At 42.3% G+C, this 18,407-nt stretch overlaps 1 protein-coding gene across 1 annotated transcript in view; it reads right to left on the reverse strand.

Moving 5' to 3' along the window:
* Positions 1-948: 948 nt before the first annotated feature.
* The window catches only part of LOC139444139 (fermitin family homolog 2-like), a 92,394-nt gene continuing 74,935 nt past the window's right edge, over positions 949-18,407 (reverse strand). Inside the window, exons 5-12 of the mRNA XM_071225040.1 lie at positions 16,585-16,687; positions 10,335-10,442; positions 9,872-10,050; positions 8,889-9,013; positions 6,664-6,770; positions 6,067-6,282; positions 4,337-4,483; positions 949-3,979 (exon numbers count right to left, since the gene is read on the reverse strand). Of these exons, the coding sequence (XP_071081141.1) occupies positions 3,689-3,979; positions 4,337-4,483; positions 6,067-6,282; positions 6,664-6,770; positions 8,889-9,013; positions 9,872-10,050; positions 10,335-10,442; positions 16,585-16,687 (1,276 nt within the window). The 3' untranslated portion in view covers positions 949-3,688. The remainder of the gene's footprint in view (positions 3,980-4,336; positions 4,484-6,066; positions 6,283-6,663; positions 6,771-8,888; positions 9,014-9,871; positions 10,051-10,334; positions 10,443-16,584; positions 16,688-18,407) is intronic.

The following is an 18,407-nucleotide window of genomic DNA, read 5'->3' on the forward strand; positions in this document are numbered from 1 at the left end:
TTGACTGAAAGTATATGATGTATTTAACAGGATCCCAATGTCTGTACTGTGTGTACGTATGCCCACGTAGCTCCGGGAGTCTCCTACTTGGCACTTTGTTAATAATACAGGTAATAAATGCTACACCAGAAAGTACATTGTGTTGTTATTACATAGAAGTATGTTGTGTTGTTTCAAAAACTGGCAGACCCGTGAAGATCCGGGGTAGAATAGGTCTTCAGCAACCCATGCTTGCCGTAATTGGTGACTAGGCTTGTTTGTCGTAAGAGGCGACTAACGGGATCGGATGGTCAGGCTCAATGACTTGGTTGATGAATGTCATCGTATCCCAATTGCGTAGATTGATGCACATGATGTCAATCACTGGACTGTTTGGTCCAGACACGATTATGTACATACAGACCACCGTCATAGCTGAAATATTGCTGAGTGGGGCGTTAAACAACAAACAAATGAAGCAAGCAAGCCAACAACACAACTCTGAAGCAGCTTTTGACTTTTGTTTAATAGGAAGACAATATACATGATCTTCTGTAGATGTTCCCCTGCAGACAGACAGATGGACAGACAGATCAAGGTAGAGACATTGACAGCTTTATCTCCATCAGCACTTCAAATGCAACATGGACACAGACGGGGAGGGTGCAAATAAATAACACAAAGGTCATGGCAACATTTGTCTCCGTGACAACCCATTACTGAAATATCAAAAAGGCTTACCAGAATGGTGACTTGTGATAGTTTTCAACAAATAGTTTAATTCAACAAAAAACTTCATATTATTTCCCATTGCATATTATCATTACATAGACGTTTTGATTAGTAATATTCATCAAAAATTCTAGAAAATATTCCATTCCAAGTTGACTTAAATTGAAAAGTAAAATAACCTCTGTCACCTTAACCCTTACATGACCTTGACCTTTTGTTTATGTCACTGTGACTTAATAGGTCAGCGTGACCTAGTGATAACATATTTCACCAGTTTCTCCAGAACACAGGTAGATGGAATAAAGTTTGAAATTATAACAGAAGTATGCATATCCCAGCAAAGACAAAAGGCACTTAACTGCAGATGGGTATGACGGAATAAAACATAGGCTAAAAACTGCAATCCTCGTAGATGACGAAAGCATTAAGAAATGGCACGGGTTATAGGTCCGTTAACATTGGTGTAGGGTAGTAATCTGCATAATTGTCACAGGCAATTCATATTATGTTGCAAATATTAATAAATATTTACAAAATATCCTGTTATAAAAACAGAATCCATGTGTTGTTGATAGAGTGACAGATTGCCAAGTCAGCATATCTTAGCTGTAACACTGCAGGAAATCACTGACAACCACGTGATAATGAATCATATACAATGGTCAATGTTTATTGCGTTGATATATTTATTATATTAAAGAGTTGATATAGGTAGGTACAGGCTACAGTTCGGCCCTAGTGATCGCTACCATCCACATTATTGTAATTAGTCTAGAATAGCCAATAGCTAATATCATGAGGTATGTTTCATTGGAACTTCGTTAAGAGATCGAAGGAAATACGGCAAATGTCCGCGTCTGATGAGTTTTATACAATACAAGCAGCCGTGCTGTGAGTTTGTTAATATGATTGGACAACAAAAAGATGTTGGGCACATTATTATGCGACAATGAGACTTAATCTATTTTATTTCACTTTAGGAGTAGTTTTTGAGTATTTATGAACTTTAACACACTGATGTAATCTGCACTTAATGCAGGTGCCATTCTTCAATACCATTACGATATTTTTTACACAATTGAAATTTACAATATTTCTTACACGATCAAAAATACATTTCCTTTAACTAAATTATTCGTAGAATTTGGATAACCAACAGGTTTAACAATTACGACAAACATTTCATTCAACTGACTGTACAAACCGGTTATGACAGCGTGTATAATAATCACATGACCAGCAACATCATCATCATCATCATCATCATCATCACTCAGCACCAATGTAATTGCACCCCTTATAGTGACTGATGAATTCCTCAACACACGGGGTTGTCATGACAACTAATACATATTGGTTAATAAATCAAACCACTAATAAATACCTTGATAGACATATCAGTTATCAATATTTATCATTAACAACATCTTGGCATCGTCAAACCAAGTATAATTCGTGATGTACTTCAACGTCCGATTTCCACAATAAAATATATTTCTAAGCACAGTATGTACATAACGCTTTTACACAGTTTTTCAATCTTAGTATTGGAGAAGTATATAGTCTAATATTGTTGACTTTTTAATAAAACATGCCATATTAATCAGTTTCCATCACAGGAATATGCTGGTAGTATATTTAGTTAACAACTTGGTATTTTGACAAACATTGAAATATATCGGAACAACAGCCAAAAGAGAGAATTGTGATAGATGGTTATACGGAAGCGGTATTTTAGATGATACTGGTTTCCTGTTATATATGACAGACACTGGCCTAAATATACATCCACTAAGCACCCTTGTCAAGTGATAGTAAAGACTGTGTCCTGAAATGGCGGTCCTCTACTCTCGGATATTTTCCTCTGCTCGCTGAGTGAGTGTATGACTACATCAAACAGAACCCAGCTCCTGGTCTCTCACAAGATGCCCTAGAAGACTCTAGCATAGGCCATGGATAGCCAAGGCCACACATTTATTTTACAGTTTACAGATTTTAGCTCAGCAATAGCTTGTGTCGGTCAGTAAAATATAAATTAGTTCAATATATTTTATACATATTCTTTTCTCCACTGGCATAAAAAATAATAATGTATTTTCACATTATCTTCTGCTTTTTGCTTTTTGTTCCAGGCAGTCAAATCTGTAAACCGGAAAAAGTGTTTCCTTAGCATGGGCAGAATCAGGCCTTCAATAATTAGTTTTATCCTTGTCACTCGGTGAGTCACACAGAGGGTCCCTATCCACCCCTGATGACAGTATTCCTTGACACTCATCATCAGAGATGTCCTCTGATGTCCTCTGATGATATGCGTCAGTCCATGAACTGTCCCCACCACACACACCAAGTCATTTCTCGGCCAGCTTCTCTAAAGCATCTATCCACATTAGAACTGGTACTTCCACCGAATGTCCCAAGTTTCTCAGTCCGATGTGTTCTACAGAACAAGCACTACAGTGTCCATCTTCAACAGAACTAGTGTTCCATCCTCAGCAAGCACTATGTTGAAAAGCTGTTCACTTCCTACTAAGTGTTCAAACACTGGGGACATCCCATCCAAGTCAAACACCTCCCGAACAGGCACACAGACAGCGTTCTTCTCTCAGAGAAAATGTCAGTGCAGAAAACATTTTGTATTTGTAAAAGTCGTCATCACACCACCACGATGGCATGAAGCATTATGGCTGTCGCTATTAACAATTCCAGTTCATATGTGGCACAGGACAGAGTCGTAGTATTTAGCTATGATACACTTAACAGATAATAATCTTATAATCTAAGACAAGGCCCTAAGCTTGCTTGGGACCAGCCTAGCAACAAACAAAACAACTATGACTGACAGCAGTGAACCCGGAGCGGTTGCCATGCCGACATGGACTCATTGCTATGGCAACAGGCAGATTTCTGTTGACATGGCAACCACTTCCATAAAGAGGCACTGTTATTGAATGGAGAGTTCTGATTGGCTGAGGCGGCCTCAAGACCAGCCGCCTGTCAACTTGTGGAATAGTTCCTGGTTCAAAGATTGGTTCTTGTCCTGTGATCTCATCGACAGGAATATGTAGCCTCCGATAAACTCGTGGATCACTTTGCAAGGGGTTCCTATTGACGAGAATGTGACTCGCTCCTCCTCGAAGTTGAGAATGACGTTTTCGTTTTCCCAGTTGACGTGCCATGACTGGAGCGTGTTGTAGCGCCATGTCTTGATGGAGTCGCCGGTGTTGGGGTCCATCCGGATTATCCTATTGGAAGCCACACCAATCAACTCCTGAAACAAAACAAATCCAAAGGTCAAACTTTTGTTTCACTCATTGATTTAGAGCAGATGCATATTCAAATGAGTCCACACATTGTAAAAGTAATTTCAAGTAGATACGGAAAATACCCACATCTGGACGGTACTATTAAAGTCTGCCACATTAGCCCCGAGGCTAAAGTCCAAATCTAGGAACATCATGCTAAGTTTATCCCTACGGTCTACATAATAACACAACAATTCAAGTCTCTGAAAGGCATTTAGAAGGGATACACATAAAGAAACGTTTCATGTGCTAAGAATTCTTGACATTTTGAAACTTAGCTGATGTTTGTGACTTTGCAATCAAGTACTGAACACATGACCGACCTCCTTCTTGCTGTTGGACATCTTGATGAGGAAGTAGGTGATGCCGTACTCAGGGAGCGCCTGCCACGCCCGGATGTACGCCAGCTTGGCCTCGATGAGACTCATGCCCTGGACGTTGGTGTGTGCCTCCATTATCCTCTGTACCAGCTGAAACACACAGACAGCACTGTAACGTCTACAGCAGCATCCACATCTCCCTCTATCACATCAACGTCTACTACAACATCACCTACTCCAGCATCAACATCTACTACAGCATCAATGTCTACATCAACATCTCCAACTCCAGCATCAACATCTCCAACATCAGCAGCAACAACATCTACTACAGCATCAATAACTCCCACTACAACATCAACATCTACTGCAACATCAACATCTACTACAGCTTTAACATCTGCTGCATCAACCTCTAGTACATCTACAGCATTAATGTTTACTAAAGCATCAATATCTACTACTACATCAACATCTACTACTACATCGACATCTCCTACAGCATCAACATCTACTGCATCAACATCTAGTACATCTACAGTATTAATGTCTACTACAGCATCATCATCACTTCCTACAGCATCAACAACTCCAAAGGCAGTAACAACATCTACAGCATCAACACCTCCTACTTCAACATCAACACCTCCCACTACAACATCAACATCAACATCGTCCATTACAGGGATCCACCATAGGAACAACACCGCACCATCACCTCAACAGTTCCTCCTACATGGTCACCAGGCTGGTCTAGCAAGGAATGACTTGCCTCAGGCAGTAGGGTTGTACAGAATATCACTCACATCACCTCAACAGTTCCTCCTACGTGGTGACCAGGCTGGTCTAGCAAGGAATGACTTGCCTCAGCCAGTAGGGTTGTACAGAATATCACTCACATCACCTCAACAGTTCCTCCTACGTGGTCATCAGGCTGGTCTAGCAAGGAATGACTTGCCTGAGCCAGTAGGGTTGTACAGAATATGACTCACACCACCTCAACAGTTCCTCCTACGTGGTCACCAGGCAGGTCTAGGAAGGAATGACTTGCCTGAGCCAGTAGGGTTGTACAGAATATCACTCACACCACCTCAACAGTTCCTCCTACGTGGTCACCAGGCTGGTCTAGCAAAGAATGACTTGCCTCAGCCAGTAGGGTTGTACAGAATATCACTCACATCACCTCAACAGTTCCTCCTACGTGGTCACCAGGCTGGTCTAGCAAGGAATGACTTGCCTCAGCCAGTAGGGTTGTACAGAATATCACTCACATCACCTCAACAGTTCCTCCTACGTGGTCACCAGGCTGGTCTAGCAAGGAATGACTTGCCTCAGCCAGTAGGGTTGTACAGAATATCACTCACATCACCTCAACAGTTCCTCCTACGTGGTCACCAGGCTGGTCTAGCAAAGAATGACTTGCCTCAGCCAGTAGGGTTGTACAGAATTTCACTCACATCACTGACATCACATAGCGCTAATTGTGGGAGGAAAGCCCGACGTTACACAGATCCCAAGAATCATATTTGTGCAAACTGATCACAATCTCCCAAATCAACCCTACTCCTGCAAGAATCCATTCTCAGCTGAAAGAGATCTTTAAACTACCAGCTACAATGTGGGACATTGAGCATCGTGGCCAGTTAAAGCAATCATTACCTATATACTAAAAAAGCATAGCAGCTCCCAGGATCCAGTTTAAAAAATAACACTGAATGTTTATACGGACTCACCGATTTTGATTTGATTTTCTTGTAGAATCGTGGCGCTACAAAGTCTTCTGCTTGGATGTTGATCTCGTTGGCGGAGATGGTGGGGACCGTCGCGGGATGCTGCATACTGAGGAAGGTCTGCAGGGCCTGGACCTCACTCTCGTACGAGCTGTCCATCATCGTCTTGCCCTTCGACGCCAACTTGCACGCCGCCATCCACCGACAGTACTGCTCCTCCTGGGGACAGTCACATGACCAAACAATGCAGTTATCCTATTTCGGGGATATCGATGTCCCAATACTGCATGCGGAATATACACATGCTGAGGATTGGTCTGAGTAGCTTGATTGAGTGAATGTTGTTTTACTCAAGTCGCCATCAATATCCAACCTCTAATACTCCTGCAGTAGCTATTCTTATTTATCTTACAACTGTCATCATTTTTCCATGGGTCATAATTAATAATGTTTTAAGAACAGATTCATACTCCACCCAAAACGGATGCATATTTTCATATCTGCAATGTTCTCGATCATGAATTTTTACTTGAGAATGATCATGACTCATAACAGATTTTCAAGACAACGAAAACATGAAACGTCAAAGACTTAACTCACCAGCTCAAACCTAAGGCAGATTTCCTGCATTCCGTCATGTTCCGGTACAAACAACTTGATGCCATATTTCTTAGAGGTAAGGTTGACATCTGGGTTACACTCACACCCTGAAACAATCCAAATCAATTTTAAGGTTTAACCCAAAATTCAAAGTGAATTCCTGCACATTTGTCACTGCTCCAATACAACTGTAAACTGAGTTACCTCCCTTAGCCCATGCCGAGGCGTAAGTTAATACCCTGGTGTAGCAGTGCGTCTGTATCAGCTGTTCAAGTATGTTTGTGTGTACAGTGTCAGCATGTCCATCTGTCTGGGTGTGTGGCAATGGCGGCAGACAGGTGTCGGCCACATGCTCTCTGTTACTTTACCCTGATGCTTGCAGGTTACCATGGTTTCCCTGAACTGTTTCAGTGAATGAAACAAGGTTCCTGTCATGATTTGAACGTAATATAGGAATAAACTATAACAATAATGTTGATGATGTTTCAGAATTGATGAAGATGCATAAATAATATAGCCAGGAATCATTAGGTGGTAAAAAGTGTACAGTGAAACTGTTAAACCCAGTCAGTACTAATTCTAGCAAACTCGACAAAAATTAAATTTCTGGATTAACAAAGCATTGGTATGGAACAAGGTGGCTTTGCGTGAGTATTCTCAGCAAGAACGTCCTGAGAGCAGTCTTCACTGTAGGTATCAATATCTTCAGTAATACACGAACTGTCAAATGATTTGGCATCACCATAGTGTGTGTGTGCGTACTATGAAATCATTTGAGCAATATTCCAGCAATATCAGGTCAGGGACAGCAAGAGAGCTTCACTGTTCTAATGTGCATCAAACCAGGTCTTAAGCGCGAAGAGTGAACACCTCAACCACTGCTTCCCCTACTCTATGAAAATGAATTAAGGTTCATAGCAGATGCATATTATCAGTTGTGTTTCTTAAGAACAAGACAGCAGTTGACAGAACCCACTTCAAAACCAGATTGGTGAAGTGGAAGTTGTCCTATGTGTTGTAAGCAGTACACACTTGATCCTGACGAGTGTCATGTACAACCGCCCCTCCCCCCAAGGCCACTGAGACCCCTCCCCCCACTGAGACCCCTCCCCCCAAGGTCACTGAGACCCCTCCCCCCAAGGCCACTGAGACCCCTCCCCCCACTGAGACCCCTCCAGCTTACCTAGTCACATGGTGCCACTCTAGCAAGCACTGGGGCCATACACTTGGAGAGTCTACAACTTGACACACTGGAACATCCTCACTTCAACACCAGCATCTCAAGACAGTTTCAATAAAAATTGATACAAAATATCTTGACATTATTGATATTTCCTCAAACTCTTATAGGGACCCATTTCCTGAAGTGTTCATCAAACATGTTTGTTCCCAGTTCATCATTCCACTAAACGACATTTCTTACTTTCGTCTTACTGACCCGTGAAGATCTGGGTTAGAATAGGTCTTCAGCAACCCATGTTGGCTGTAACGGGCGACTATGTGAACGTAAGAGGCGGCTAACGGGATTGGGTGGTCAGGCTCTCTGACTTGGTTGATGCATGTCATCGTATCCCAAATGTGTGGATCGATGCTCATGATATCAATCACTGGATAGTCTGGCCAGACTCGATTATTTACAGACCGCAGCCATATAGCGGGAATATTGCCGAGTGCGGTGATAAACAACAAACAAACGTTTGTTTTACTTCTTTGGCTCAACTTTTTCCTGTTATTTTCAAGATTTCCCTTCTGGTGAATCAAAGACATGTATTATTTCAACATTTGGTTCAGCTATAGAGTAAAGGCCGAGTCCCCACTGCATGTTTATACCGTCTCCATACGCAATATCCTGATGCTTTGACGCATGTTTCCACGACCCCACCCCATCTGTTTCTCTTTAACTTGCTACAACTTTCTCCCCTCCATGGCTGACATTTACCTCTCTCTCCGCCTCAGGAGACAACACATCACTTACACTATTTCCCTGCCTACTACCCCTGAGATAAACACCCTCTCACGCCCACCAGGCAGACGGACCGGCCCAGTGACAGAGTCGCAGGCCCTTTCATGTAAGTCATTATTTAACCCACATCTTCAGGCTAATATTCCCCAGATTTATCTGACGTAAAAAATGTGTCGATGGAGCAGGCGTGGTCACTTTGTTCTATAAACATCACGTGGCTGCCGCAGGTATCGCACGATGAATGTTTGCAGACGCCACTCACCTCTGACATTTATCCTCATCACTGGAGGGCCGTTGCTTTCCTCTCGGCTTCGGAAGAACACAATATGAGTGTCTTTGAATGTCGCCCAGTACCGCTTGTAACTTTTTAGTGTTATTCTCTTCGGCCTTTAAAGAAAACCGATCACTGAGTTAGCATGGATGCATTGGTTTGGACAGTGTAGTTGTGACATTGTCCATCATGGCTTTAATTCTGGACATCCATGGCTACACAATCATTTATTGGCATTAAACTACAATGTAACATTCGCAGTCATATAAATAATTATCTGTTTTATAAACCAACAACTAGTCGCTGTGACAGATAGTGGCATAAATATCTAGCCAGAACCACTAGCAATGTTTTTGCCAAAATGTGTAACATATCCTAGTTTATTGATGGAATTAGGTACAGAATGTTGTAATGATTCCTCCCACTCTTAATGTCCCAGGTCACCTCGCACCTTCTGTTAAATAATGAGGCAAGAAGACTATATACCCGGGTTTCAAACTGTTCAGGTGAAATGTGATTCAAGACCTGTGCACTACATAGCAACATGCGTGCGTGAGCGTAGCTGCTTGCGCTAGTCCAGAGTAATGCCGGTTTTACAGTGTGATACCATGCAGCAGTTTAACATGAACACCCCACTCAGACACAGTATACCGACGTCATGTTGACAATTCCTTGTGTTATCCCCTCGATGCAGAGTCAGGCAGGGTAGCAACAAGTACCATTTTTAACCTCTTATGGTAAGAGGTGGCCAGGGAAGGAACCACCGACCTTGTGATCTAACGGCAGATGCTGTATCCACGGGACCACGAGGGCAGTTCCTGGCTTTCAAGGATGTAGAAGGTAATCCATCAAGCATGACTGGTCCACTCATGACAGTAAACCCTTTTGTCTATACCTATGTCATTGAACTGTCAGGAAACAACTTCAATGTCTCTGAAACGTGAAGGTACTATTACTTCTTAATCTGTACTCACTTTAGGAACTTGACATAGTCTCCAAGTTCTGGTATATGTGTGATGTCGCCGGCGTTGGACACGGAGGTCCCCTCCAGAGACTCCTGGAGGTCCTTGAGAGCAGCGTCAATGTCATCCTCCTCATTGTTCATGGTCTCGATGTCCGGCTGGGGCAGACCCGACTGCCGCTGAATCTGGAACTGTGGACGAGGACAACATCAGCAACACCATATATGCCTTTGATATCAGGTTCAATTCTGGGAATTTCCAATTATGACTCTTTGTTGCCATACAAATGCTTGTGATTTCACCAGTGGCAATTTTAGGCATCTATGGCCTGTCACTTTAGGCTTGGCTCTCACCTTAAGCAAACATGCCGTGATAAAACTGAAGTGCTGTAGAAACGACTTAAACCTTACTCTTTCTCTTGATTCAAGCGAGACAGAAGGATGCTGAATGCTGATGAAGAAGTCGGAGGTATTACCTGTAGAGCCGCGAACATCATCATTTCTTCCTCTGTACACTCGATCTCCTCTGCCATCAGTGCCCACTTCGCCTGCTCATACACCTGGTTGATACGGATTGCATCGTACTGAAACAACACAACAATAACAAGCATGAAATACTCATATCCCCTGCCATTATTACATATCCGGTTGCTTTTGGAAACTCGAAAAATAAATTTGTAACAAATTCTTAACTATCAAAAGGCACCAGTTTACCACTAGACCTATCTATGTGCCAAGTTTGGTGAAGAGATATTGTACGGTATTCAAGATCTGCTATAACAAGCATGAAATACTCATATTCCCTGCCAGAAAAGAGTACTACAGCCAGTTTCAGTCTAAGTCAAAGTCGTTGCCATGGAAACTCGAAAATATATTATGAAAAAATCCAAAACTATCAAAAGGCACCAGATCACCACTAGACCTATCTATGGACCAAGGTTTGTAAAGATATTTCTCATGTTTTTTCAGTTCTTCTCTGGAAACTAAACGTGACGGATGGACAGACAGCACCCATTCTTATATCCTGCTCCCGGGGTGATAATTAAATCTTTGGCAGGTTTATGCAGATTGTATCAGACTAAAACAACAGAACAACAGTCCAACAATAGTTTAATTATTGTCAGATTAACATACTGAATCACAAAACAGTTGAATAAAATGTTCAGACAGTTTGATACTGATTACATCATACTTACTGCTCCCAGTGCAATAAACTGCACACTATATGTAAGCATTAGAAATTGGCACTCGTCCTGTAGTCCTTGCCAAATTGCCCAATAGTTAAGGTATCATAAGTACTAGTTGAAATCTGCCATTTTTATGGGTTATGCAATAAGTTATCATTATAAATATTTGTTTGTTTGTTGTTTAAAGCCCCACTCAGCAATATTCCAGCTATATGACGGAGGTCTGTAAATAGTCTGGACCAAACAATCCAGTGATTGACATCATGAGCATCGATCCACGCAATTGTGATACGATGACATGCATCAACAAAGTCAGCGAGCCTGACCACCCGATCCCGTTAGTCGCCTCTCACGACAAGCATAGTCGCATGGGATTATCAATATAAGTGTCAAGTTTCATTTATCATATCGTGATCGTAATTATTAATATACTAAATCATGACAAAGTGTAGCGTTGCAGTAATAAATCAGTAGTATATCTCCAGTGAGAAGTCGGACAAAAGCAATCTGAATCACCACTGAAAGTATTAAGTCTGTCCAACTATCATAAACACTACACAGTATAATAACAGTTGATGACAATGATATATGCAGTGTATAACTAACACTCTTTGTTCTTTCCAGCTCGGCCTCTCTCATTACACCAGTGTTAAAGTACAACGTGGAACTTCTAAAGACCTTCTTAATGCAGGAAATGGTACACTTAATGTGTGCGTGTCAGATACTAAATAGGACAGATTGGGCAGTATTTATGACGATAATAATTTGAAATGTCAACACAAATGTCTCCTGATTCAGAGAGATCAATGTCACATTAAACACAGCCTGTGTGTAGCATGTGACCTCTGAACTGCTGACAAATGTCATTGCTGAGTGAGTGAGTGAGTGAGTGAGTGAGTGAGCGAGCGAGCGAGCGAGCGACCTGTTCTATTTAGTATTGCAGTTGACAAGACAACACCCAACAAATCAGGAAAGCAAAGCACCGACACCACTATCACAGGACCTGCTCTTCTCATTCAGTCTTCTTAAGAGTACTTAAGATTATCTTTACAATATCGTTTAATAACAGCAGCTCGGTCCCATTTGCACACAGGTACCTGAGACGTTTTCAGATATTGAAGAACAGTTTGGATCAAGACATTCCAGAAAAAACTGTTTTATCCTAGACATGTGTCTAGTCTAAATATACACTGTTTAATCAGACACTTGTGTCTAGTCTAGATGTACAGTTTTATCAGAGACCTGTGTCTATTCTAGATTTACAGTTTTATCACAGACCTGTGTCTAGTCTAGATTTACTGTTTTATCAGAGACCTGTGTCCAGTCTAGGTATACACTGTTTAATCAGAGACTTGTGTCTAGTCTAGGTTTACTGTTTTATCAGAGACCTGTGTCCAGTCTAGATATACACTGTTTTATCACGAACCTGTGTCTAGTCTAGATATACACTGTTTTATCACGAACCTGTGTCTAGTCTAGGTATACCCTGTTTTATCACAGACCTGTGTCTAGTCTAGATGTACAGTTTTATCAGAGACCAATGTCTAGTCTAGATTTACAGTTTTATCAGAGACCTGTGTCCAGTCTAGATGTACAATTTTTTCACAGACCTGTGTCTAGTCTAGATGTACAGTTTCATCACAGACCTGTGTCTAGTCTAGATGTACAGTTTTATCAGAGACCAATGTCTAGTCTAGATGTACAGTTTCATCACAGACCTGTGTCTAGTCTAGATTTACAGTTTTATCACAGACCTGTGTCTAGTCTAGATTTACTGTTTTATCAGAGACCTGTGTCCAGTCTAGGTATACCATATTATCTGAGACCTGTGGCCACTGCCTCATTATAGCTGCCTACTGCCTCTTACCAATCAGGATAAATAATCAAACTTAAATGAGCTTGCTACGAAAGATATCAATAGTTGATGAAGCTTCCACTGGCCTTGGAGACGACCTCACACTAAGGGCATCTTTATTAAACTTTCTCATTTCCATGGCTCCACACGTGGGGGTGCACATCGGAAAGACAAAAACAAAGGAATAAATGCAGGATACAGATATTTTGTTACACTAACACTGCCTGTCCAAACTATATGCATGTTCAACACCACTGTCATCGGCTCTGATTGAAACATTCACTGGAGAGGAAGATCTTGCATTTCTTAAACCTTTTGTGTAAATGTTTTCACTTAGTGACTATTATAGATCAAGAAAAGACTTTGTGTGTCCATTTTCACACAAGTGTGTTATACATCTCTGTACAACATGAAACATCAGTTAACCATTGTGGATGTGAATTCTACAATTCTGCAAGGAATTTCAATTGTTTGCTTGTTTGTTTGTTGTTTAACGCTGCACCCGGCAATATTCCATCTATATGACAGCAGTCTGTAAAGTCCAGACAACCAGACAATCCAGTGATTGACATAATGAGCATTGATCCACTCCTTTTGCATACATTGACATGCATCAACAAAGTCAGCGAGCATGACCACCTGATCCCGTTAGTCGCCTCTTACGACAAGCATAGATGCCCTTTATGGCAAGCATGGGTTGCTGAAGACCAATTCCAAGCCGGATCTTCACGGGGTGAATTTCCATTAAATTCCCCCCAAAACTGACTCCCTTTTAAAGAGTTTCCGAGGTGCATTTTTAACTTTTAATTATCAATATGTTCGACACCATTTTTCAAAATTAAGTCTCATTGTGAAAATTGATATCTGTTTTGTAAATAGCACCATACAAATACAACCAAATGAGTAACTCAAAAGTGATATAATCACTCAAGTCATAAGACAGCTGGGGAGATGAGAGAAAAAACATACCATGTGATAAAGGCAACAAAAAAAAACCCAACATCCCAGACCTACATAACCGTGAAGAACATCTCTGTTGCTTCTAACAACGTCCCATTAACCATGACATCTTCATCAACAGATGACAAAAGAGATTCCCCAATTACTGTAACACAACCGCAAGTGGCCGGCTCTCTCGCCAAAGCTCGCCTTGCAGAGCAATCTCAGTTTGGTAATGTGATTCAGTGTCAACACAGACTGAAAAGGAGAAGGTCAGAGGTCACACCCCTCCCTAAAAAATAACACTTTATTATTACAAAGTCAACAAAACTCCAGAATTTGTTCTGTGCACTTTTTTCATGTGGATTGCTATCACAATGCTTGTATTTAACTGACCTTTAAAATGTGTATAATCAGACCTTATTTGAGAGTGTAAGGGGATTGATGCCAAAATAACAGAACATAAGTATTGTTTGAAATAATGTTTAAGATAGTCTGCATGAAGTTCTTCATGATTTGAAATCTCAGGCGTCTGGATCCTGTTAGTCCGAAAAGGACACCTCTCAAAGCTACAGTCTGCGACTACCAGGTCAAAACTCGAGTCTCATAATGGTTCTTTCAAAAAGTAAGCTTAGTTGATTACTCAAATTGATGCTTTTTGACAACTTCAAGCCAGTAGGCTCAAATGCTGCAATATGTTTTCAATCTAGTAAAAAAAGAACGGAAATACACATTCACCAACCAACCACTAATGTACTGGCCACCCATGCAACTTCTCTCTATTCTCGCTGTCTCTCTCTCCCATCAACACTCTGTGTATCTACCTATCTCTCTACCTCTTCCAGGCATCCTTCATCCCCGTCTCCTCCTCTCCCCCCCCTCTCCCATGAAACAAGACCCTCCCCAACTGCCATGCATGTCTTTCTGCTGGGCTCATCAGGGGGGTCATGTTACAATCACATTCCACTATCTCTCACGGGCTATCTGCACGGGTAGCATGTCAAAACACACATAAACACACATTTCTTGTCACTGCTGTGAACTAACTATTTCCATGGATACACTGATGTTTCTGTTAGTGCTTCCTTCTTCTGTTACCATTATGCTGAGTGACATCGACATTCTGATTCCCCTCAGGATATAGAGGACGGCATACTCCCTTCCTATTCAGTCTCCCCAATTCCCCTTTGAACTCCCAACCCCCACATCTGCCCCTCTCTTTATGATCTCCTGGTCCCAACTTCTGACTCACTACGCCCTGAAAGCCCCCCCCCTCCCCCCACACACTTGTCCCTCCTGCTCCCCACTTTTGTCACCCCCCTCCTCCCCACCCCCTCCTCCCCACTTCTGCCACCCCCGACTCCCCACTTCTGCCACCCCTGCGCTCCCCACTTTTCTCCCCCTACTCCCCACTTCTGCCACCCCCGACTCCCAACTTCTGCCACCCCCAACTCCCCACTTCTGCCACCCCCAACTCCCCACTTCTGCCACCCCCGACTCCCAACTTCTGCCACCCCCGACTCCCAACTTCTGCCACCCCCTGCTCCCCACTTCTGTCCCCACTTGTCTCCCCTGCTCCCAACTTCTGCCACCCCCTGCTCCCCACTTTTCTCCCCCCTACTCCCCACTTCTGCCACCCCCCCTACTCCCCACTTCTGTCCCCCCTGCTCCCCACTTCTGTCCCCCCTACTCCCAACTTCTGCCATTTTGGACTCCCCTTCACCAAAACTACATAAGAAGTAGGACCTTGCATGAAGTATTTCAGAGAGGCCTTGGATCCGGCACCTGTGGCTTCCTGTTCTGACACTGCACTGATCAGTTGCAGGAGTACTGCACACTGCCACTCATTACAGAACAGCAGCTATAGCCGAGAGTACTGAAGGTACCTTTGTCTACACGCTGTAACAGGTAGCACTACAGTGACAGCTCCAACACATCGGTAGCAAGTTATTGCACCAACCACCCGCGTTTGCAACCTCAAACAATACACTACTGTTCCCAGTCTACAGTTCAGGTTTCACAGACAACTCACTGACTGTTACTCCAACACTTGGATTTCCTTCCTGTGTAATGTGAAACCCCCCTACCTGGTTTAACGCAAGTATTACGGGTCTCAGGTAAGTATTATGGCCCATCTCAATCACACGATGGTCTATAAAGACCACTGCCTCCATGACAAGGTGCAATGACAAATGTAATCCCGGCCGTGTAAAGCGTAACCCGAGCGCTAGTTTCACCATCATGGACACAAGCCACAGTGGTCTTAGTGGCTATTGTTGCCAGACACATCAGTTGATGGTGCGCTTACACACCTTTGGATGGCGTTTAGTTCACAAAGGTCTGATTCAATCTCAAATTTAACACCACATACTTAAATAACCACCTTGTGGGCCACAGAGTCAGTAGGCTACAATATCTATCTTGTCTGTTTGCTGTGTGAACTCTCGTGTCCATAGGATGTGTCTGAAGAATGAAGCTTGTATCCAGATCATGTCTTGGAAATCTATAACTGTCTGTGCAGTAATGTTGATATGTTTGACTTCCACTATGTCTTGAGTCTGGTTCTGGTCAGGTGTCTGCCACTGATGTCTGGAGATGTGTCCAGAGTCTGTGTCTGGAGTCTTTGTCTCAAGTCGAGTGTCTGGCAGATGTCTGGAGTCTGTGACTGACCCATGTGTCTGGAATATTTGTTGGGAGGTCTGTGTGGGGAAGTGTGTTTGCAGTCTATGTCTGGAGTATTCTTACCTTAGGACTGAGGTCGTAGTAGGAGTAGTACTTGAACTTGAAGAGGATGTAGTCATTCTCCCTCACCCCCTGCTCCATCAACGACCGGGACGAGTCCAGCCACCTGCACAGAGCCGCAAACAACACATTTACATACATTTCCAACTTGGACCTACATCATATAGCTGTAACATTGCTAAGTGCAGCATTACACAAATCAACCAATTTCCGTATTTTCACAGCTTCTGACAAACATCCAGCTAGCTGAGACATAAACATAAAGACCAAAACTAATGAGTGAGTGAGTTGGGATCAACGCCGTCGTGAACAGAATTCCAGTGACATCACGGCGTGACAGCTTATAAATATGGAAGGGACACCCAAAGTGATGCAGGTCTCGGACGTTTACCACTTTGGTGAAACACAGGCACTGTTATGGTGCTTACAAACCTAGAAACATAATCAGGGCAAACCAGGTTTCGAACCCACAATCTGGTTTCTGGGTGCCCAAGGGACACAACTCTGCAAAGTGAATTGCAGTGCCTTAGACGACAGGGCCACCGGTGCCCCAGAAACTAGTGAAATACTCCAGCAACAAACATACCATGAATAATTAAAACACAATAACATTAGGAAATTCTGTTCAACCAAAATGGTAAAAGCTAATCAGGAATGCAAGAAAGGGTGTTAATGACTTTTACCTCTCCCGATTCCTGTAAACAAACTTATCATTTATCAGCTTCATGGCTCTGGCTATCACAGACTTAGATTCCAAGGCAGTCAGCTTTTCAAACAGTGTTTATAGCATTCTTTCAACAAACATTGCTTTCAAATTACAGATCACTGTCTTATCAGTTTGACAGATTTCCAAACTTCAGCCACACTGTAATGTGACCCCAATAATCAGACTGCCTGCTGCTCATGAAAACAATAGCGATACTGTCTGGAATTTGTCTCGGGTAATAGAAGCAAATTACTAGGTTGTTCTAGCTTTCAAATAGATTTCCTACATATCGACTGACTTGAATGAGATTAACAGAGTTCAATCTGCAAGTCTGCATCTTTCAGGACAATATAGTGACGTAGTGTATCTTGGGTATTTTGCAACCTCGTCCAAAGAACAATTGGTCTTCTAATCATGAATAGGAAATGTGAGAAAACAAGATCATCTGTTACAGGGTTGGGTGACTTAGTGGAAGTGTTCACTCATCAAGCAAAAGGGCTGGGTTCAAATGGTTTCCTTGTCCTCAGGGTAACAAGTGTCCAAGTATGTGTGAGGAATTTTACAGATACATTCTTATTCAGCTCCTATTGCATTTTTGCATCTGTGTTTTATTTGTAGGTACAAGTTGTATTTATTTTGAATTACAAATCTTTCAATTTTTCAATGATGAAGACTTTGAAATTTTACCAACAATATTGTTGTCTATTGTTCAGATTTGGTTGGTAAAATATGACTTGGTGCGGTAAATTCAAGAGCTGTCGAACCCTTAGACTTGCACAAGTCTCTAAGGCAATAATTATCAGTTTAAATCATAATTTCTAGATTATGTTAATAATAAGAACAAATTGTCCCTATAAGAGACTGGAGTCTTTCACACATCTAGACTTGCCTATCAGGAGGATAGAATGACTACACATCCAGGGACTTTTCTTTCAGTAGAGCCTTGGTGCAAGGCTGTCGGACACCGGACATTCCCTCCTTTAGTCTAAATGTTGTAATTGGATGCCCCTGTACAGCAATGTAGAGTACCTGCTTACTTTACACACATGCTTGTGTGTCTAATGACTGAAAAACTTCCAGATGGCCAGTTAGTGATAATTCTCTGCATGGGAGGTAGAGA

Source organism: Haliotis cracherodii, unplaced genomic scaffold (genome assembly GCF_022045235.1).
Source record: "Haliotis cracherodii isolate W230 unplaced genomic scaffold, xgHalCrac1.p SCAF_5, whole genome shotgun sequence".
Taxonomy (NCBI): Eukaryota; Metazoa; Mollusca; class Gastropoda; order Lepetellida; family Haliotidae; genus Haliotis; species Haliotis cracherodii.